Source organism: Otolemur garnettii, unplaced genomic scaffold, assembly GCF_000181295.1.
Source record: "Otolemur garnettii isolate 467f Iridium unplaced genomic scaffold, OtoGar3 scaffold00088, whole genome shotgun sequence".
NCBI classification, from domain to species: Eukaryota; Metazoa; Chordata; class Mammalia; order Primates; family Galagidae; genus Otolemur; species Otolemur garnettii.
Window position 1 is genome coordinate 4,408,629 of NW_003852483.1, and position 23,348 is coordinate 4,431,976.

A 23,348-nucleotide genomic window follows, 5' to 3' on the forward strand; every position below is an offset into this window, starting at 1 on the left:
CAAGAATGGAAGAAAAAGTATCCAATGTACACACCCCTATTATGAAACTAATTTATACCTTTTATATGAAAGCTATAACCTAATAACAGCCTAAGAATATGAAGAGGAGGGAGAGAAAGGGGAGGGAGGAATGGGTGGAGGGAGGGGGATTGGAGGGATCACTTCTGAGGTTTATCTTACAAGGGTACAAGTGAATCTTTCTAAGAGTAGAACGGATAATGTGTAAAAACCCACCCTGTACCCCAGAAGTGCATTAATGTACATAGTTACCATTCAATTAAAAAAAAAGAAAAGAAAATACAAATTACAACTACATTGAGATGCCGCTTGACTCCCACCAGAATGACTGAAGAAAGAAGACACATAAGACCAAGTGTTGGGGCTTGGCACCTGTAGCTCAGCACCTAGGGTGCCAACCACATACACTGGAGCTGGTGGGTTTGAATTCACCCCAGGCCTGCCAGACAAGAATGACAACTACAACCAAAAAAAAAGAAAAGAAAATAGCTGGGGATTGTGGTGGGCAACTGTAATCTCAGCCACTTGGGAGGCTGAAGCAAGAGAATCACTTAAGCCCAAGAGTTTGAGGTTGCTGTGAGCTGTGATGCCACGGTACTCTACTGAGGGTGACATATTAAGACTCTGTCTCAAAAAAAAAAAAAAAAAAGACCAAGTGTTAGCAAGGACGTGAAAAATGTTGAATCTTCTTGCACTGTAGTGTGAAAATAAAATGACAGATTTTTTGGTGAACAATATGGCTGTTTAAAAAACATTAAACATTAACTTACCATTAGACCCAGCAGTTTTACTCCTAAGAATCTGCACAAGAAAAATGAGAAAAACACATTTACATACAAACACTTTCCTGACATTATTTATAGCAGCTTTGTACATAATGGGCCCAAAATAACTATAAACAAATGTCCTTAACTAATAAATGGATAATCAAAATGCAGTACAAACATATGACAGAATAAAAAAGTACAAAACAGGGTAGCACCTGTGGCTCAAAAGGGTAGAAAGCCAGCCTCATATGCCAGAGGTGGCAGGTTCAAACCCAGCCCGGCCAAAAACTGCAAAAATAAGTACAAAACACTGACATGTGCAACAATACGGGTGAACTTCAAAAACATTAAGCTAAGTGAAAGAAACAAAACATGAAAGACTACATATAATATGGTTCTGTTTATATAAAATGTCCAGAAAACAAATTCAGAGAGATAAAAAGGAGATCTGTGCTTTTCTAGGGATAAGAATAGGAGTGAAGATTAACTGCAGATTTATTGATAGTTGTACAAGTCTATAAATTTACCAAACTTACTATGCACCAAAACTCATTTCTTGTTTGGCTACTTGTCATGTCTGGTATCTAATTTGCTCTACACTCTTTCTTTGGATGATTTTACTAACTCCTATGGCTTCAACTGTCATATAAATCCTTAAAATTCTCTAATCTCCAAGCCAAATTTATTTCACAAAGCTCAAATTGGCATTTCTAAATGCGTATTGAAAAAAATGTAACCAGATATTCCACAAACATCTCAATCTTAATTAATTTGTTTCCCTTTATCTTTACTCCACTTTTACTATCAATCTTATACTCCCTCGGATAACTTTCATAAATTCTTCCAGTCTCTATATTAAAGTATAACTTCTTCCTAATTCTAAGATACTTTTGTCAAACACTAATTTTAAAAAATGTATTACAGTGTAAATTCTTAACTAGTAAGAAATTACTAGTGACCTTTAATTTCTGTTTTCATGAATAATGATAGTGATTATTAAGCTGATATTTTACTATACAATGTGGCCAGTCCTTGTCCTCTTATTATCTTATGTCTAGACTTAGCAATGAATAAAATAATTTTACTGTAATATGATTTACATTTTAGTGATAAAGACAAGGGAATAAACATAAAGTAACAGGATGTCACCTCTAATACAAACTAATCCACATTGCATCCTAGAGAAGAACATAGGAAACATGTCTTTGAAATTAGGTTTCTTTCCCCCTCTGGCCACTCTATGGAGAAACCACTGATTAAGAAAAGATTGGGGGTATTTTTTTTATCAATCTCATAAAATGTTTGCAAGTTGAAATTGCCACATTTTAATGTTTTCATTTTCATTTACCAGATAATTAATTAGATTGAATTTTTTTTCTTCTGTATGGCCCTTTTATCCTCCTTCCATGAATCACCTTTTCATATCTTTTCTCATTTCTATGAGTACTCTTTTTGTTTCTCATTTATCTGTAGGAGCACTAGATTGGAATGTGGAATCAATGATTGCCTGGTTGTCAGGGCCATGACTGGAACTTGTTGGGGGTGGGGTTGGGACAAGTTGGGGCTGGGTCGGGGTGGGGACAGAGGCTGCTCACAGGAGGGGTCAGGTCCTCAGGTCAGTCTCTCTGTCTTAGGAGATAGTTTGGGCCAGATCAGGACTTAGGATCAGGGTGGAATAGGGGAGGAATCAGAGGCTGGGCATAGTAGTGGTCAGGGCCTGGTCAAGTCTATCTTTTTGAGGGGTCACAGGAGTGTCAGGACATAGGGTCACAGCAGGTTCAGGGTGGAGTCAGTGTTCACTGCCCCTCCCCTCCTTCCAGTTCTCGTGAACAGTCATGGATGGGGGAATTGTGAGGATCCAAGGATGGCTGGGACCCATGCTCTGGCCATTGTTGTTGCTGCTGCTGCTGCTGCCCCTGAGCTTGGAGGCCTCCTCCACCCGACACATCGATGGCTACAGCTCCAATCAGGCTCCTCATGAGGCCAGAGGGACCCAGGAGGCCCAGGAAAGCCAGCAGCTGGCAGCCGGTGAGCCCCTGGGCTCCTCAGCCCAAACTCAAGGTCTGTTTGAAGCAGAGCATATGTGGCTGAGCTAGGCTGGTGAGGAACAAGCAGAGGAGCTAGGGGCAATAGGGTACAGGTGCTTGGAGATCATCTGAACAGGGATGGGGATATAGGAGTGGACTAGCACAAAGAAGGATGGGAGGAGATGGGGGGCTGATGGGAGTTGGGGGGAAGGCAAGGAGACATCAGAAAGTATAAGCCAGACTAGGGTGTAGGGAAGCTTGAGGGCCTAGCTCAGGCCTAGTGTCTGGTGCTCAAATGTCACTAGAGTCTTTTCTCTACTTTTTCTTTCCAATCAGGTAGCCCTGTGCCAGGAGCTGGTGTGGGGGCCACTCAAATAGACAGATGGCCAGGGCCTGATGCTGAGGTTGAGTGGAGGGATGGCACAGCAGGACTGCTGCTGGGAGGCTAGAGTTGGCTGGGCCCAGGGATCTCATGTGCCCTCCCTGAGGTCTAGGAGCACTAGACAGGGACCAGAGCACTGCCTTTCAGGGGTCTGTGCCCACCATGCCCCTCCCGGGGGTGAGTCTTAGAGTCATCTTAGAGTCAAGGTTGTCTTTATGAGACTCCCCCTCTCCCTGCTTCTAAAAAAGAGTAGCATGAATCACCGAGGTGGACTGAGTTTCTCCAAGCTCATAGCATAGCACCACAGACTCCTGCCCGCAAATCTCTTCCCCAGGGTACTCAGGAGAAGTAACAGGGCACAACCACATAGAAGCCACAATCTTGAGCAAATAGCATTAATAATGTCTCAGACCTTCAGTTTCTTTGATCTGCAAAGTTGGCATAGAGGTGTACTGATGGAAGGAAATAAAGTCACAGGGCCTGCCTCCTAGTCTGCCAGTCCTTGGCAGGCCCAGTTAAGGATGGGCTGCTGTGATCACCTTCACTCACCTTTCACCCACTTTCAGACCCTTATTTTCTCATTCCTAGAGAGCTTGTTCAATTATGCTCTGTCATCTGGTCCTTGGAGGTGGCCACTGAGTGGTAGCTTTCTGTCATTTTGCCCAGGTCACAGGTCCAGCATTTGGCTTTGGTTTTCCCATGTGTCAGTAAAGGATAGCCTCACTGGGGTGGCATTCAGGGGCAGCACCAATGTGTCTAAAGGTGAGTGGGTGGTGTCTCCACAGTGTGCGGGAAGCCCAAGGTGGTGGGGAAGGTCTATGGTGGCCAGAATGCGGAGGCCGGCCAGTGGCCATGGCAGGCCAGTGTACTCTACAAGAGTTTGCACCTCTGCGGAGCTGTCCTCATCGACACCCACTGGCTGGTTTCAGCTGCCCACTGCTTTTTCAAGTGAGTTCTCCTTCCCTGGGGCCCTCGGCAAAGGGGCTAACAGAGGAGGGAGATGCAAGGAGGAGATGAAACAAGGAGGCTAGGGGTCCCACATCTTCTCTAGGCTTGGGTCTGAGTAATCTCCTGCCATAGAATGGGTATGGTGCCTACCTTTGACCTTCAGTCCCTTTCACCTGCTGCTTAGTCCTATCCTCCCCACTTGCTGCTTAGTGCTCCCTTCATTTGTCTAAAACCCTCTCTTTATGCATTCTCAGTTCTGGAACTGAGAACCACACACACCCCTGTCCCCTATGTCTATGTCCCCAACATAGACATACCCAAGAGCACTGGTGGTGTTTGTCTTGGCCAGGGCTTCTTCTCACTGTCCCATAGACTCTTGTGAGTCAGACTCTAGGTAGGGACCTGGCACTCTGCACCTATGACCAGAAGTCAGGCAATTCTTTTCTTCATAAAACTCTGTGCCTGAAAAGAGCCACACCAGGTGGCCTGGGTGAGAAGAATAGGGCCTTCTGACCCTGGACAATGATATGGATAGTCAGGAGTCTGACTCCTCTCACCATCCTGGGCCTGAATCAGTGTGTAGTTCTGAATAGACTTGGAGGAATACAGAGGGAATAGAGGGCATCACAGTCCAGGTCAGGGAGTTGTAGCTTAGGTGTTTATTGGCTCTGAGACCTCCAGCTGGGTCCTGATAGCATTTACTCTATGCCATACTTACCACTATGGTACAGGGGGTTGCAAGACCCCCACATCCAGGTGAGGATGGGCTGTGGGGAGGGCTGAGGACCCTCAGAGGGGAGGCTTGCCAGAGGGGAGGCTAGTGCATGGGCAGTATAGTGAGGGCCTTCAAGGTAGGAGTCCTATGTGAACAAAGCCACAGGAGTAGAAAGTTTCTTTCATCACTCATTTTCAGGAGCAAGGAGAGCTTCTGTTTGATATACTCATCTGGATATTTATTAACAAGTCCTTTATAAGTGCTTACAGCCCCAGCCCCGAGGAAGCAACCATTGTGGAGGAGGCAGGAAAGGTGATTAGGCCAGACAGTGGGGCATGGGGAGCCTTCAGAAGTGTCAGGCTGGACCTCAGAGTGAGCCAGAACTCCTCTTGTATAAGATAAAGGGCTTACATTGATGAGCCCATCAAGGACTCTTCCAGCACTAGGATTCTCTGCTCCTCTGATTCTAGGGTATGATGGGGAACCATGTGTCATGAGGTTATGAGTAGACTACCCATTAGCCTCATAAAGAAGAACTCCTAATTGTTGGAAAGGAAGAGACAAAGCTGCTGGGAATCATAGCAAGGTGGAGGGGCCCACAGGGGTGGGGGGACTTAGACAAAGACACAGGAAGAGAGTGCTGCCCATTCTCAGAGAGGATAGTCATGATGGGTCCTTTCTTCCTCCAGCAAATCCCGGGACCTGGAGAACTATCGGGTCCTACTGGGAAACACCCAACTGTACCAGCAAACCCAGCACACCCAGAAAATGTCTGTGAACCGGATTATCACCCACCCAGACTTTGAGAAGTTCCACCCCTTTGGGAGTGACATTGCCATGTTGCAGCTGCACCTGCCTGTGAACTTCACTTCCTACATTGTTCCTATCTGCCTCCCGTTCCCAGACATGCAGCTGCTCAGTAACGCATCCTGTTGGATAACCGGCTGGGGAATGCTCACCGAGGATGGTGAGGGGGATGTGGGAGAAACTGGAAGACTAGGGAGGGAAGGGAGGAGAAGGGGTGAGGTGGAGAAGAGAGATAGAGGGGAAAGGAGGGTGACTTAGCCAGGCAAAGAGGGCCTGGCCAGTTTCTGGAGCCACTGGACCTTGGTCCTCTATACTTTTTTCAATGACCTATAAGATGAGAACCAATCATGCTGGCCCTTCTAGTTCTGAAGGTATATCCCACCTGTCAGTCTCAGGCTCTGAAAATTTGGGAATCTTCAACTTTTGGAATCAAGAATCTGAGTTTTTGAGTCTTCATGGGTCTTGATTCTAAAGTTTTAATCAGTTATGGATCTGAGATAACTTGTTCCACTACAAAGTCATGCTTGGGGGCTGGCCATTCTGGTTCACTACCAAATATCTTGATTTTTCCTTACCAAGAGCGTGCTTGGGCAAAATGGAAAGAAAACACAATGTGGCTTCTGACCTCTAAGCCTGCATGATTATGTTAGAATGATTACAACTTAGGCGTGTTTAACCTCTCTGAACCTCACCTTGCTCTTATCCTAACCTGGGTCAACTATCCATTTCATAGTATTATTAGGTGAACTAAATAACAGGAAATCAAGTTGTTTTCATTTTTTTTAGATTGAAAGAAGATAAATGTGGCAAATATTTATGTGACTTATGCACAAGAATGTTTCTTGAAGAAAGCAGTGTTTATAGTTTGAGGAAAAAAGAATATGTATATTCTTTTATATATATATATATAATTATTTGTAGGGTCATTATTTAGTACAGTACTACAGCTATTTTGGACTAAACATGTCTTCACTGAGTGGGGGCTCTTTTAGTGTCCCCAGCCTTTGCCTACTAAATATCAGAATCACTCCCTAATCATATGACAGGCAGCCCCCAGAATTCACACACATACGCACCTACAGACTGGTTATTCCTTGAGAGAAAAGGCCACATATTATTTATGTACACCAACCTGCACCCTGGGGCCTGGTACCACCACACTGCTACTAATTGGCCTGATAGACTACCATTTCTTGCCTGTAACTTTAAGGCCTTGTGTGATATTGATATCCTCCTTCGCTGCTTCATTTTCTACTGCTGTCCTCATATACCCTGTCCTTGACACTCAGGCCTCCTTGCTGCTCTATCAGTATGCCCAGGCCGTTTCCATAACAGGTTCTTTGGCTTTTGTGCCTTCCCTGCCTAGCTTTCTCTCCCCTATAATCTTTGCATAACTGGTTTCTTCTTTACATTTGCAACTCAGCTCCTCTTCTGAGTTTTACTTAATCACAGAAGCAAAAGTAGGAACCCCTATTACCACATCTCCCTGTTTTATTTCCTTCTTACACTTAATTTAAAATAATTTTATTTATTTCACTTACCTTGTCCCTATAATTATATATTAGTATCAAAAAGACACTTTGTGTGAGACTAGATAGTTGAAAGAATAGTAAGTGACCGGGTGAGGACATGGATGGGTTAGGAGGATGAGTGGGTAGATGGATGGATGAATAAATGTGTGTATAGGAGGATGGGTAACCACCTGGATGGATGGATCATGTTTGGGTGTACGGATAGATGGGTGGATAGAGAGACAGGTGAGTGTATAGATCAATGGAATGGATATATCATTGATGGACAGGAGGTGAATGATGGGTGAATGATGAATGACAGGAGGTGAATGATGGAGAGGTGAATGGAGAGACAGATAAAAGGGTGGATGGAAAGGCAAATGGATGGAAGTATGAATAAGGATATACAGGAAGAGAGGTAAATGGATGAAAGAATGGGTAAATGAGTGAATGGGTGGGGAGAAGGGTGGATGAAGAGTTGAGAGAAGGATTAGTGATAAATGAATGGAGGATGGATGGGACAGTTCATGAAAGGTTAGATGAGTCTGTGAATGACTGCTAAGCCCTGATTAGTGTGTCACATGTTGTTGGTGGGATTTGTCTCTTTGTTGGATAGGGGAGGTATGATCTATTGCTATGGGAGAGGTGAAAGGAATAGGACACATATGGGGAGGAGTCTGAGCAAAGGAGTAGCATATCAAGAATGGTCAGAAGACTGAAGCAGTGTTGAAAGCTCAGCTATTCTGAGCAAACACCATGTTTGTGGGGGTAGGAGCAGTCAGACAGAGTTGGGGTTCAGAGTAGCCTGGGTTTCCTTGGTTATCCTACAGGGCATGTCAACTGACCTCCCCCTTATCTTTGCAGTGTCTCTAACACCGCCTTTCAATCTCCAGGAGGGTAAGGTGATCCTCATTGAGAACATGTACTGTAATATCTTATATAAGCAAAGTATTGGCAACAGCAATATCCACTCTGTGCATAAGGATATGGTGTGTGCAGGGGACTTCACGACAGGAAAGTCCATCTGCAAAGTGAGTAAGGTCATTTCTGCTCTTCTATTGCCTGTTCTTTTGGTCTCAGCATCCCCAGAGGGGACTGTGTTACCTCTTCTCTCTTTGTCGAGGCTCCCAGACTTCGTTTCCTTCCCTTCAATGTCTTCCTTGGGCTCCATACCTCAGAAATCTCCCCCAGACTAGCCCCTTCCCAAGCCCATCCAGTGTGAGCATGTTCTGGAAAGACCCTCAGACAGCATCCATTTTTATTGCATATTTTAAACATTTTATTGCAGCATAATGTACATACACAAGAGTGCATAATTCTTCATAAGTGTATAGTTTGATGAACTTTCTCATACTGACCCCACATGTTGCCAGCACCCCAAGAGTCCTCTGCATGTTCTTTTTTTGTCACTAATGCCCAAGGATAACCATCTTAACTTGTAACACCTTAAATTAGATTCTGAAGTTTTTATAGTTGGCCCTCTTTTGTGTCCTAACATTATATTTGTTGAGAGTCATCCATGCTGTTACACATCATTATAGTTTGTTCATTCTCATTGCTCTATAGCATGCCACTGTGTGAATGGAATTCTATAATCACTGGGTAGATATTTGAGTAGCTTCCACATTGAAGTATTATGAGTAGCAGTGCTAAACACATTTTCATATTCATCTTTGGAGCAGAGATTAATGCCATATATGTCATTTCTTATTTTCATAAAACTTCCTGAGTAAAATTGCTGGAGGAAAGGGGTGTGTGTGTGTGTGTGTGTTCAGCTTTGGCAGAGGTTAGCAAAAATACCTCCCTTCTGCAATGGATGTGTTTATATTCTCACCAACACTTGATGCTTTCTATCTTTTCTCATTTTTACTATTTTGGTGAGTGTGAAGTAGTTGGTAGTTTTAATTTGCATTTTCTGATGGCTAATTAATTTTTTTATATATTTATTGTTATTGGATATCTTCTGGGAAGTTTCCCTTCAGGTTCCCCCCCCTCATTTTTCTGTTGGGTTGTCTGTCCTTTTCTTCTAAGAGTTCTATATATTATATACTCTAGATATAAGTTCACTGTTAGACATGTGGATTGCAAAGATCTTTTCCTGACCTCTGTAAAGTCTCCTTTTAGAAGTGGGAAAATGGAGGCCCAGTGAGGTAAAGTGGCTGACCTAAAGTGAGGTGGCATAATTTGGGCCTAGGTGATCTGAGTCCAAGGCCAACCTTGCCTCTACAGCATCTCCAAAAGTGTCCAGCCCCTGAGGTGGCTTCTGTAAGCTGAGCCTTTGTGTAGATGCCACTGTGGGGCAGAGAGGAAAGTCCTAGGACCCTGGAATCAGAGACATTGATCTGTCCTGTGACTTCAAACAGTCTCTTCATCTTCTGAGACTGGGTCCTTACCCTCTTCATGAATTTGTTGTAAGGATAGTGCAGTAGGTTGAATAATGTTCCCCTAAATTCGTGTCCACTCAGAACCCTAGACTGTGACCTAATTTGGAAAGAGAGTCTTTACAGATGTAACTAGTTAAGAATCTTGAGATGAAACCATCCTGTATTTAGGGTGGGCCCCCAAAATGACTGGTGTCCTTATAAGAAGAGCAGAAGCCACAGAGACACACAGAAGACCACCATGTGAAGACAGAGGAGAGTGGGGTGATACTCCACAGGCCAACGATTGCCAAGGCCACCAGAAGCTGGAAAAGATAGGAAGGGTCCTCCTCTAGAATCTTTGGAGGTAGAATGACCCTGGCAACATCTCGATTTTGGACTTTTGGTCCAGAAACCTGTGAGAGAATAAATTTCTTATGTTTCTAAGCCACCAAATTCATGGAAATGTGTTATAGCAAGCACTTGGAATGAGTACACTTAGACAAGGTCATAGCATTGCAAAACAACAGATAGAAAACATGAACTAGATCTCTCCTACTGCACAACCTGAGCCTTAATTTGTGTGGCCTATGGGAGGATTCATTGACACCACCATTTTTATTATTGCTCCATGAGCTGACTGAGCCAGAAGGAGGGAGCTTAGCCCACCTGCCTTCTGGTGGGAGTTAACCCCAGGTGGGAGTTAACCCCAGGTTTTTTGATTCTCCCTCCACACACACCCTCCTTTCTGGCTGTCTGACCTGTCCTATCTTCCTCACCCAGTCAGTTACATCTGCAGGTGAAACAAGGAGCCTGCCAAGTGCCAGGGTCTGGTGGCTTAACCACCGAATCCCCTGTTCTTTTCCTTTCCAACCTTCTTCTGCTTCCTTCTCTTGCAAAAATCATGCCTGCAGACCCTCAGCACCAGTGCCCTTTGACTTCCTGTTGGACATCCCACAGTGCTCTCCCTACTCTGTCCCTCCTCTAGTTCCTTCTAAGGACACCATTATGATGGCATTTCCTTAGCCTTTCAATCACCATTGCATACCTATGAGATTCCATCTGGATTCATCTCCTACCACTCACCTGCTCTTTTCCCCACTTCCACCCCAAGGCTCTCTTCTCTCCCACAAAGTACCCTGCCCCGCTGCACCTAGAAACAGCTCTGAGGAGAGATGGGGCTATGGGATGTCCCAGTGCTCAGACTGTAGGCAGGGACAGACTTGATTCCATTTTCACTCTGTCATTTGTATGTGCTGTGACCTTAGCTACATTTCTCCACCTGTGAGATGGGGTTGCTAACAGTCTTCACTTTATAAGATTCTTGTGGAAAATTTAGCAGCATTCCTGGCATTTAGCAGGTGCTTAACTAGTGCTGGCTTTCATGCCTGGGCTTGTCTATCTCCATTTATCTGAGTTATGCTTATGTCTGTGGGCTTGTCTTAGACCTGTCTTTTCCCCCATGGTGGAATTCACTGCCAAGGCCCCAGTGTGCATGTGTAGACACACACACCTGGTTTCCTCAAAAGTGCAAACCACAACTCACTTTGCATGGGGTAAATAGTGTTGGAACTTCCTTTGCATACTCAGACCTCCCCAAGGGTCTGGTCCACTGGAGTCTCTTCCTACTCCCCTCCACTGGCATAGAATCCAGCATGGTGTTGGCAACCACATGTTTCATCTGCATGATTGAGGAGAGCTGGAGTAGGGACAACTGCCCAGATGATCTGACCTCCCACTGGCCTCGAGCTAGGGTGGTGGGCAGACTATAGGGAGGGGCAAGGACAGTCAGGGTGGGGAAGATCTGAGTCAATGAAGGCACATTTCCACTCTCAGGAAGACCCTGTGTATGAATCACCACAAATTGGGAGGCCAGGACCACACACATATATTATCTTATAGTTCTAGATGTCAAAAGTCTAAAATTAGGTGTCAGCTGGACTGGTTGGAGGCTCTACAGGAGATTCTTTCTCCTGCCTTTCCCAGCTTCTAGAGGCTTTATGCATTCCCTGTCTTGTGGCTTCTTCATTCATCTTCAAAGCACATCAGTGTGACCTCTCTATCTGCTGTCTAACTCTGACCCTTCTGCCTCCCTCTTTCCTTTATAAGGAACTTTGTGATGACATTGGGCCTTTCCAGATACTCCGGAATAATCCCCCATCTTAGGATTCTACACTCAACTTCATCTGCAAAGTCCCTTTTGCCATGTGAAATAACATATTCACAGCTTCCTGGGATGAAGATGTGGACATATTAGGGGCCACTTTTGGCCACCATACCCTGTCACCCAATCCCTCCCCTCAGGCGTCCACTGCCCCAGCCCCACACTCCCTCTCAGGAAACCATCTTGTTTCTCATCTTATTGGGAAAAGTCAGGCAGCCAGACTAATGCTCACTCCTCCCAGGCCTGCATCCACTCAACTCACATCTTCCTGTTCCTGGGTGGACCCTCCTTGAGCACCAAGTACTCAGAGCCTTTCCCCTACTCTCCTTCTCATGCCTCTCATGGAGACACATAGCAGTAATATCCTCCACCTGCTGCCCAGTTTCTCTACCTTTCTCCCCTAAAGACTGTTTCTCTCTTTAAACAACTCTACTTGGGCTGTACTCCCATGTGCTGCCAGAGCCACTTTTTCTGGAACCTCTGCTTTGTGAGAGCCACTGCTCCCATGGTGCACCAGTAGCACCTGTCTCCTGACCCGGTCACTCCCTACTCTGCTCTGGCTGTCCCCCTACTGGTCACTAAATGCTGGAGACCCCTCTCAGCCCTCTTCCCTCTTTCTGCACCTTTTCTTTGTGGTGAGAATGGATCAGATTCCACAAGTCCTTTGGCTTTAAAATATCATCCCAAATCTTTCTCACTTGCCTACTATCGTCACTTGTTTGGTCTCCCTTCTCTAGCTGGTGCTCAGCAACTGTTCATGCTTCATACAACACAGACTGAACTGCTTAGATACGTCATGTGTCCCACCCCCCAGCCACAATCCTCCATAATGCCCCCATGACTCCAACCACTGGGTTTGCCTCCCTGCTTGTTTGCTCTAACTGCACCTTTACAGAGGCAGGTTCTATTTACTGTTTCCAGTACCAGCTCAGGAAAGCTTTCTGTGACCACCCTTCCACCTTCTGCAGGGTCTATTGGCTTATTTACATAAGCACCATGGGGAGAGGTTTTTTCTTTTCACCCTGTGTTTCTCAAGAGCAGTAGGCACTGCACTAGGGTGCTCAATATGTATAAATTGTGCCCCTGCCCTCCCACCCCAAGATTGAGATCCTCTATTTGGGCCTTATCTTTTAGCCTATGAAGTAGAGAGTTGATCACGACATGACAGGTGAGGACTGTAGTAACTCCCAGAAACCCCTGCTCACCCTCCTAGTGCTGTGGGCTGACTCTAGCAGGCCAGAGTCTGGGCATTTTCTAAAGGTGATCACTCAAGAAGTAGAAAGAAAACCAAAGGTCCAAATGAACAAAAAATAACCTACACGAGCTGGGGTCTGCACAGAGGCAAGAGCTGGCCCAGATCTGCTCACAGGCTCAACCTCTCCTGGGCCTTGTCCATACAGCTGCCCCCTCTAGGCCTTAGGTAGTATGTTGTCCCACACATAGGGCACAGGGGGCGGGGCTACCTGTTAACAGATTCAGATCCATGATTTTCTACCTTGAAAGTCAGCTCAGGAGCATCTTGACACCCCATTCCAGTGTCTCACCCTGGAGATGGTTGTCTGGTTTGTCTGTGGTGGGACCCTGACTCAGGTGGTAGAGCCACAAAGTACCCAACCTTGCTACCTGGTGTCTCTGAGATGCTCAGTCCCCAACACCTCTTTCTCTTTCTTTACTCAGGGAGATTCCGGGGGGCCCCTTGTCTGCTACCACCACAGTTCCTGGGTCCTGGTGGGGCTGGCCAGCTGGGGCCTGGACTGCCGGCATCCTGCCTACCCCAGCATCTACACCAGAGTCCCCTACTTTGCTAACTGGATCAACGAAACCAAAAGGCTCACTCCTCTTCCTGACCCTGCCTCCACTCCTCTTGTCACTGGGTCAGAGTCACAGCACCTGAGGGCTGCAGGCTCTCCTGGGCCCTGCACAGCGCTTATACCTACACAGACTTGGCTCCTGCTGCCATTTACCCTTAGGGCCTTATGGTGACCACAGAGCTCCACTCCTTTCTGCCCAGGCTCCAGTCTCTATGCTGGAACTTCCTCTCTCCAGCCCACCATCTGAGTGCTTCCTTTCCGGCTTTTCTGTCCATCAGCTGCCACTCCACAAACCAAGCTTGGCAAAACCAAACCAAATAAAAGACCCATCTGCCCCCCTCTGCTCGGCATAGCCCTCTCCAGCTGCTCCCCAACCTGCCTGTTCGCCATTCCTTTGGAATAATCATCTGAATTCCAGGGAAAGGGCATGGGCTGGCATACAGTCTCAGCCTCAGGCCCCAGGGGTAGGAGGCAGTCCAGACACTGAGGAAGCTGGGCTGCCAACTAGAGAGCAATCAGGCTGTGTCTTCCCTTGCCCAGTCCTTCAAAAGAGGTGAGACTTTATCCCTGGAGTCCACAGTCAGGGGAACAAGGGCCTCCCCAAAATAGAACAGCACTCCTGGGGTTGGAGCACTGACTTCCAGGGGAGACAAATGTTCCTGGAGGACAGAGTGACTGAGCAGGACTGAAGTAGGACCCAGGTTACAAGGAAGGGGGTTCTGGTCTGTGACTAGAGGCTCTCATGGGGTGGGGGGTGCTTGGAAAGTTGTTTGGAAGAAGAGAGAATAGGGTCCTGATGCCAAGCTGAGAGGTGAGACTTAGGTCAGCTATGCTTGGAGCTCTGCTCCTGGGGACAGTTCCCAGCACCTCATCAGTTGCCTCTGTAGGCTTTGTGGCTTGACCTACTGCCCACTTGCCCAACCCAATCCTACATGAACCTGCTTTGTCCTGTCTGAGGTCCCAGGCCAACCCCGGGAGTCCACCTCCTTGGTTACAGCCTGGTGTCACCCTATCTGCTTAGTTGACTCAGGACTTAGTGGCCCAGCAAAAAGCCTCAAAGTAGTGTCGTAGGCAGTCCTTCCATCAAATCAGCCATACAAAGTCCTGTGCAGCCAATAGGAGTCCAGGCCTCTAAGTGCAGTACCCCTAGCCTTCAGAGACAACATTAAAGTGGGAGAGCTCCCATTTCCATTCAAAGGATCCAGAGCACATTCTTTCCAATCCTGGTATTGCCCAAATTTCATAGACCCTCACCAACAGGAAAGCACAGATGGACTCATGTATATCAGCACCAGGGTTTCACTGGCTTAGACCCTCTGCTACTCATGCAGGAACTCTCATCCCAAAATAATCTTGTAAGGCCTGAATACAGCATCTGGCCAGCATTCACTCCTGTAAGGGCATTTCTGGCGGTCCCTGACTCTAGCTGAAGCTCCACCACAGAGGCAGCACAATGCCAAGTTGTATCCCCACTACTAGTAGCCAGCCTTAGGGCCCAGCAGTCTCTGGAAGGGAGACAGCAAGTATTTGCTCCTCTGGCAATAAGCTCAGTTATAGGGTCATCACAGGGCTGCTAAGGACTCTGGGATGTCAGTGAGATAGTATGTCATCCATATGTGTTCGCCACAAGCTTAACAAAGTTTGAGTGGTCAATTTTAAGTACTAGCTCCATTGGCTCTAGATTCACTATTCTCCCAACTTTAACAGCCATAGGCTGGCTATACTCTGAGGGCCTTGATATTGTATACCCTATTACAGGAATTAAGTGATTTCCTACCCCCCAGTTGTTCTCAAACCTCTAAATCATAGGGTCCCAGAATATACCTAGTTTACATGACAGATTAACCAAGTCTCAGCTCCCACAAAGCCAGTTTCCCCACTACCTGAAACCAACTTCAGTACTCAGTATTCTTATCCTGGTTTGGTTTCTTTTTAAGGCAAGCTGAAGCCTATTAGGGTAGCTTCTCAGAGATGGCACAGATAGTTAAGTAGTGGAACAAATTCAAACCCAGATCTCTCTTGAGAGAGCCCAAGCACCATTGTTCTTCCTGCTCCTAAGCCTGGTCCCAGATACCAATTATCCAAACCTCATGCACCTGGGAGAGATTTACTCTGCCTATCCCAAGAATGAGCCCCAGACACCCATTCCTGAAGAAAGAGCTTGAGGAGGGACTAGAGGGGCCCTGGGGACATGACTGGACACTAGTATGGGCTGCTGCTCCTACAGCCAGTCATCCCAGACAAGCTATGGATATGAAGAGAAATGAATCAAGATCAATTAAAGACTTCCAGCTTCCAGGCTGAAGCATAAGGAGCTTGGAAGTCATTACTCTCTTTCCCAAAACAAGAAAATAGTTCAGCAAATGGAAAATTCTTCTTATATCTATTGGAGAATTGGGGTCACAGGGCAAACTACTGCCCTGAAAATTTGAGACAGGCAGATATAGAGAAAAACAGCTTACCTATAGGGAAGCTCAGGAGTAGAAACTGTCCACTGGAGCCAGTAGTAGAATATAAAAACTTTAACTATAATTTATAAAGTACAGAAGGTCAATATAAATGAGCTTTAGAGTTAGAAACTTCAGGGCCAGTCTTAAGGTGACTCCAGACTTTCATGAGTTTTACTTTTCAGAGTCTTATCAGGTTTTCAGGGTATAGATCAGAGAAAAATCTCATCTTGTTTTGGGCAGGGAGAAAAGCAAACATTCTAAAATATGACCAAAACATAAGTTCTACTCTATAAAAGTCTGCCCGCAAGAGATACTGTTTTTATCAGAGCCTAATTTATTGGGGTTTTATCAGAGTCTACTGACTGGGGAAAAGGAAAGTGCCAAATACCAGTCCCCTTTTGCTTTCCTGTCCTAGTAGAGGTGTGGGTGGGGACTACTTTTCATGTGAGAAGCACATATGAAGGTCACAGCATAGGGGCACAGGCTCAGTAGAAGACTGAAACCTACTCATAGAACTGTAGAACATTTCTCCGACATATACAACTTACCACCACTTTAATGGGGCTCCTATATAATAATAGAGATTACAACAGAAGGAACTGCCTATCTCAGCGCTTATCTAACAAAGTCTATAGAGAAACTCAATGACAACAGGAGAGATAAAAATGACACTAGAGTAAATTTAGCCTCTAATACAGCAACACCAAACTATAAACACAACCTAACTGCCAGCCAGATAAACACAGAACCTTACACCAAAGACCTATTTTCTTCTGTTACTCCATTGTCTAGCTTTCAACTCAAAATTACAAGGCATAATAACAGAAAAAAGAACATGGCTTGAAAAGATAAAGCAAACATCAAAACTAAATTTAGATATGGAAGAAATTTTGGAATAGTCAGGCCCAGAATCTAAAATAACTATGATTAATATAGTAATGGCTATAATGGGAAAAAATGGACCACATGAAAGAAAAGATGACTAATATAAGCAAAGTGATGGACACTCTAGGAAAGAATTAAAAGATAATGCTGGAAATCAAAAGCACTGTAACAGAAATAAAAAATGCCTTTGACAAGTTTATCAATAACTGGACATAGCCAAGAGAAAAACATCATGATTTTAAAGATGTATCGATAGAAACTCCCAAAAGTAACATGCAAAGAGAAAAAAGCATGACAATGATAAAACAGAATATTCAAGAACTGTCAGTTAATTACAAAAGGTGTGACATGTGTATAATGAAAATACCAGAAAGAAGAAAGAAAAAAGGGAAAGAAAAAATATTTAATATAGTAATGACTAATAAATTTCCAAAAATTATAAAAGTTACAAAACTATAGATCGAGAAGGCTCAGAAAACACCAAACAGGATAAATACCAAAAAATGTTATACCTACACATGCCATATTCATTTATACTGCAGAAAATCAGAGACAGAGAGAAAATCTTGAAAAAAGTCAGAGGAAAAACTCATCTTACCTCTACAAGAAAAAGGATAAGAAAAATATTAGACTTTTCTCCAGAAATTATGCAAGTAAAAAGAGAGTAAAATGAAATATTACAGAGAAAAAAAGTCCACCAACATAGAACTCTACATCCTGTAAAATTATCTTCATAAATGAAGGAGAAATATTTTCTCAGACAAATAAAATTTGAGAGAATTTTTCACCAGTAGACTGCCCTTGCAAGAAATCCTTAGAAAAAGTGGAAAGTCAGGTTGGATAGGTACCTCAAAGTTAGGGAACCTTTTACCTGTCTGCAAAAAAGCAAGACCCCCACCTCTGCTAAATTTGGAAGAGAAAACAAATAAACAAATAAAAAGATTAAAATTAAGAATTCAGCAGTATTTGACAGTGGGGTCCTGCCAATACTGTCTTTTCAAAGGCCAGAGCTAGAAGGATATGCTAGACTGCGAACTCTTTACCTCCTTGACCAGACCAATGCCATGGCCCCCCAGCCAGTCCATTCATTGCCATGACCCCACCAACGCAGAGATAAGAAAAATAAAAATGAAAATAGAGAAAGAAAGTTTAAATACAGTTATATAGGATAAAGAAACTACAGGGATATCTTAGCTGTTGTCTGAGAAATTTTTGTGTGAAAGATGAGAAAAGTGGAAAAATCTCTACCAAACTAGAGAAAAAAGGAGAGAAATAAAAAAGAAAGCGTGAATGAAAGGGGCTAAAATACCATAACAAAAATGGAGGAGCCCTTGCTAGTGAATAAAGTAAAAATGAAAAAATAAAAATACCAAAAAACAAACCCAAAGAAATATGTGTATAACTATAGCTATATATTACATGGACACTAGGTGGTGCTGTGATCTTAAGTGACAGAGAACATAAACTGGTTTGCTGTGAAAAATTAGGGCTGAAAGTCACTCTTTTGTTTCAGAGGTGAACAAGTCCTGTCTTTCTAACTTGTTGCCCTTAATCAGAGCTTGGTTGTTTCATCACTATTGTGGCACTGGAATCCTAAATTGCTCTCCAGATTCCCTACTCAGTGCCTCCTGACAAAAACTCCCGTGGCCACTCAACTCACCCCCAGGGTAGATACCCAAGCTCAGCAGGCACACAAAACTGGTCACATCACTAGTGCCCCACAGACCATTTTTCCCACATGACCTACCCACAATGGCAGTGCCTAGCTAGCAGTCAAGAGGATGCTCAAGCCACCCCACCCAGTACTCACCCCCAGCTGGTGGACCCTGTTAAAGTCCACCTCCTCTTTTAAGCCTTACAAGGCCACTCCAATGAGCATGTTTAGCCCAAAATTTAAAAAAAATAAAAAACACTGTAGGTCATTCAGCTCTTTCCTGTCTCCAGTCATTCTTGGTGGGCTGGCAGTCATTCTTGGTGGGCTGGCTGGCTGGTCCCCACCCAATCCCAGGCACTCACCTTCTGTGCTGGCTTTCCTCAGCTCCAGACCTCCTCACTGGCTCCAGTATTTCACCACTGCTTCACTGCACCCCCAAAGTGATGTCCCTGAGTGAGTTCTCCCAGCTAGAGGTGTGTGGGGGGGGGGGCTTCTTTCCCCTGCCTTACCCCTGTGGCTAGCAAAGAGATGTTTCTAGTCTGCCATCTTCCTCTGCCTCCCCAGCTAACTGATTTTTGACAAAGCAGACAAAAATATACACTGGGGAAAGAAAGTCCTATTCAATAAATGGTGCTGGGAAAACTGGGTAGCCCACATGCAGAAGCATGAAACAGTACCTTTATCTCTCACCATATATAAAGCTTCATTCATGGTGGATAAAATGCTTAAATGTAAAACATAAAACCATAAAAATTCTAGAACAAAATGCAGGAAAAACTTTTAGACAGTCTAGGCAAAGAATTTAATACTAAGACTCCCACAAAGGCAATTATAGCAACAAAAATAAATAAATAGGACTCCATTAAATTCAAAAGCTTCTTCACAGCAAAGGAAATAATCAACAGACAACTCACAGAATCAGAGAAAATATTTATGAACTACACATCTGAGAAATGCCTAATATCCAGAATCTACAAAACTCAACCAAATATCAAGGAAAAAAACAACTTTATCAAAAAGTGGGATAAGAGGGTGGTGCCTGTGGTTCAAAGGAGTAGGGCACTCGCCCCATATACTGGAGGTGGTGGATTCAAACCCAGCCCCAGCCAAAAACTGCAACCAAAAAAAAAAAAAGTGGGATAAGATATAAACGTAAGTTTTCCAAAAGAAGACAAACAGCCAGCAGCCACTATTAAAAAGTCAATTAACAGCTCGGCACCTGTGGCTCAAGTGGCTAAGGTGCCAGCCACATACACCTAAGGTGGCGGGTTTGAATCCAGCCTGGGCTCGCCAAACAACAATGATGGCTGCAACCAAAAAATAGCTGGGCGTTGTGGCGGGCGCCTGTGGTCCCAGCTATTTGGGAGGCAGAGGCAAGATACTTGCTTGAGCCCAGGAGTTGGAGGTTGCTGTGAGCTTTGATGCCACAGCACTCTACCCAGGGGGACAGCTTGAGGTTCTGTATTAAAAAAAAAAAGTCAATTAACAATAGATACTGGGGTGGATGCAGAGAGAAAGGTGACACTGCAAATTAGTATAACCTTTATGGAAGACAGTATGAGGATTCCCTGAAGAAATATAGATAGACTTACCATTGAACCCAGCAATCCCACTACTAAGTATCTGCATAAAGGAAAAGAAGTCATTTTATCAAAAAGGCAACTGCACCCAAATGTTTATGACAGCACAATTCACAATCACAAAGATGTGGAATCGACTTAAGTGTCCATCAATTCATGAGTAGATTAACAAAATATATGTATGCACATACATACAAATGTATACACATTCATACACACCATAGAATACTACTCACCCATAAAAATATGAAATAATGTCTTTTGTAGTACTTTTGATGGAATATGGAGACCATTATCCTAAGCAAAGCACCTCAGGAATGGAAAAACAAACACCATATGTACTCTCTAATAATTTGGAACAGACAGATAAACATAGGCACAGAGAGAAGTAAAGGTCATTGGAAATCAAAAGTGAGGGAAAGGTAGAAACCTACCTATCAGGTACAATGAACACTATTCAGAAGATGGGTGCAGGCAGAATGGGGATCAAAGACCCCATTCTTGGCAAGGGAAAGCACCTCCAGAAAAAGAGAAAAACAGAGAAATAAGCTGAGCAAGGTGGAATAAAAACAGATTAGCTAGTTTACTTTTACACCAGCAGCTAAATTACTTATTTGAGCAGTTCCTGCTTTTTCTCCTGACCTATAAGGGATACAGCTTGCAACACCTCTGCTAGATCTGTTAACACCCTGAAGAAAACAATGGCTGTAAAGGAGTCTATGGCAAGGCCTGGCAGGAATCATTAACCAGGCCATCCCCTGCCCAGTCAACTGTCAAAGCAAATACCCATTGTGAGGATTTGTATTATGGCCAGAGAAGAGATCAAGGGAACAGCCCAAGCCCTGAAATAAGGGGAGGGGGCTTATACCCTTATGACAGAGGAAGATGACCCTGGATGGAGAAGAGAGGAAAATTCTTCTGTTCCACCAATTCTTCAAAGGAAATTGGCACCAGGGCATCTATTCCACAGAGGATTAAAGGGGATTACCCTCCCCTAAGGAATCCACCTGTGTGACCACAGACAAGAGGCTGCCCCTACACAGGACTCAGGTTTTGGATTTCTCAAGGCTGCTCAGACCTTTATAGTTAACACTTATAGATAGAATAAGAACTAACATGTTACTCAGAGAAATTGCTGATGTTTTTGTACCCTTCCTCAGCTTACCCTCTGGACTAAATGAGATAATAGCCTTCAATAAAAGCTGAGTGGAACAAACACTCAGGGCCATTTGTGGGAACCCCACAAGCTAGCAATGATCCCCTGTGCTCCCACCTTTGAAAATTCTATTCTGCTTCATTACAATGAAAAATAGAAAATTCTATTCTGCTTATTCCAATGAAAAATAGAATACTATATTATCCAACAATCGGCCTTTGTATCTCTCACCACTTTTAACTTTATTTTTCTTCAGTCAATCACTGCCAGTTTCACAGGTCTTAAAAGACCCTGCTCCCAGGGAAGGACCCCAGCAATGGGCACACTAATAGCCCTGATATAAGGATTATAAAATATATCCACATAACAAAAATATTTGTACCACCTTAGAATTTTGAAATTTAAAGATACTTCATTGCTAAAAAAAGAATGCTATAAGAATCAAAGAAGATATAAATAAAAGTGAAAGACATCCAGGTGTACAGATTAAAAGTCTAATATTGTTAAAATGTCTGTATTACCTAAAGCAATACACAGATTCAATACAATTCCTATCAAAATCCCAATGATTTTTTTTTTTTTTTGCCAAAATGGAAAAACTCCAATTCACATAGACTCTCAATGGGTTCTGAATACCCAAGACAATTTTGAAAAAGAACAAAATTATAGGTCTTGCATTTCCTGCTTTCAAACCATTTTACAAAACAACAGTTATCAAGATGATATAATAATGGCATAAGGACAGACATATGAACCAATGTAACAGAATAGAGAGCCGAGTAATAATCCCTTGTGTATATGGTCAAATAATCTTTGACAGGGCTGTAAGGACTACACAATGGGGAGAGAATAATCTCTTTAAAAATGGTTTTGGGAAAACCGGATGTCCACATGCAAAACAATTAAAGTAGACCCTGGGGCAGCACCTGTGGCTCAAGGAGTGGAGCAACGGCCCCATATACTGGAGGTGGCAGGTTCAAACCCAGCCATAGCAAAAAAAAAAAAAAAAAAAACTGCACAAAAAATAAAATAAAAGTAGACCTTTACCTTAGACCACATACAAATATGTATAACTAAAACTGAATTAAAGACCTAAAACTATAAAATTCTGAGCTAAGACATAGGGAGAAAGCTTCACATTGGGTTTGATAATTATTTCTAGAATGTGACACAAAAATCACAGGCAATGAAAGAAAAAATAGACAAATGGGAATATATGAAGCTTTAAAACATCTGTGCATCATTGGCAGAGGGGATGCATAGCTGGGTCAACTCTCCTCACGGTTTCAGGTGAGAGTGGGGGTGCTGGATCTTTCCCTGTGTAGAGTGCTGGCACGGACAAGCAGGGCAGGGTGTGCAGCAAGGAGGTGAATTGCTGGATTGGAAGTGTAGCCCAGAACTACAGTGTCTGCCAGAAAAAACTCAGGGCAGCAGCTGAAATGGCGCCAGCTGCAACTGGTGGCACCAGGTCTGCAGCTGGCACCCTGAGAGGCAGAAACCAATCCCTCCCCCATGAAGGACTTCTGTGCCCAATACACGGGGAGTTTGGGAGTTTCGAGGAGAGAGTGGTGAGGTGTGGACTCCCGAGTGGAATTTGGCAGCCAAAAAGGGGAGCCATTTGGACCCAGTTTGGGGCATCAGGGATCCAGGCTATCGAATGGAAATTTGAGGGGAAGGGACTCCGCTCAGGAACAGATCCATCCTGTAATTTTGGAAGTCTGTGTGGAGCTGCACTGATGCGGTGACCCACAGGGGGAATTGGTTCTCTTCCTACAAACACCAAAAGTCTTTTGTGCACGCCACCATGGGAACCAGAGGTCACCAGTCCCTCCCCCACAGAAACGGACTGAAAGCAGCAGGCACAAAAAGCACCCAGTCCTTTTCCCATGGACCATAACAACTTCCTGTTTGAGGAGAAACTAGGAGTCGAGTGGAAAATCCAGTGAAGTATGGACTTGTGTGCCAAGTTTGGAGGACAGATAGGAGTGGGCGGCCAGCCAGGAATCAATGTAACATAAAACTCCAAATATGCGGTCTCCATAAGACCCCTCCCAGGAGCGTGGAGAGCCCAATCTCACCTGCAGCCAGACATCCAGCATCTGAAGCTGGTCCA

General features: G+C 44.3%; 1 protein-coding gene across 1 annotated transcript; it reads left to right on the forward strand.

The window, feature by feature from the left end:
• The first annotated feature begins 2,620 nt into the window (after nucleotides 1-2,620).
• LOC100945800 (putative serine protease 47) lies at nucleotides 2,621-13,682 on the forward strand. Its single transcript, XM_023516256.1, has 5 exons — nucleotides 2,621-2,813; nucleotides 3,962-4,142; nucleotides 5,547-5,878; nucleotides 8,040-8,206; nucleotides 13,377-13,682. Exons 1-5 carry the CDS (start codon nucleotides 2,621-2,623, stop codon nucleotides 13,680-13,682), a joined length of 1,179 nt encoding a protein of 392 aa, XP_023372024.1.
• Nucleotides 13,683-23,348: the final 9,666 nt, after the last annotated feature.

Excerpts from the sequence above, each read along its gene's own strand:
- LOC100945800 (XM_023516256.1), top strand. The coding sequence starts at position 2,621 with ATGGATGGGGGAATTGTGAGGATCCAAGGATGGCTGGGACCCATGCTC. Across the intron at positions 4,143-5,546 it reads GCTGCCCACTGCTTTTTCAA|CAAATCCCGGGACCTGGAGA; the intron begins GTGAGTTCTCCT and ends TTCTTCCTCCAG. Across the intron at positions 8,207-13,376 it reads CAGGAAAGTCCATCTGCAAA|GGAGATTCCGGGGGGCCCCT; the intron begins GTGAGTAAGGTC and ends TTCTTTACTCAG.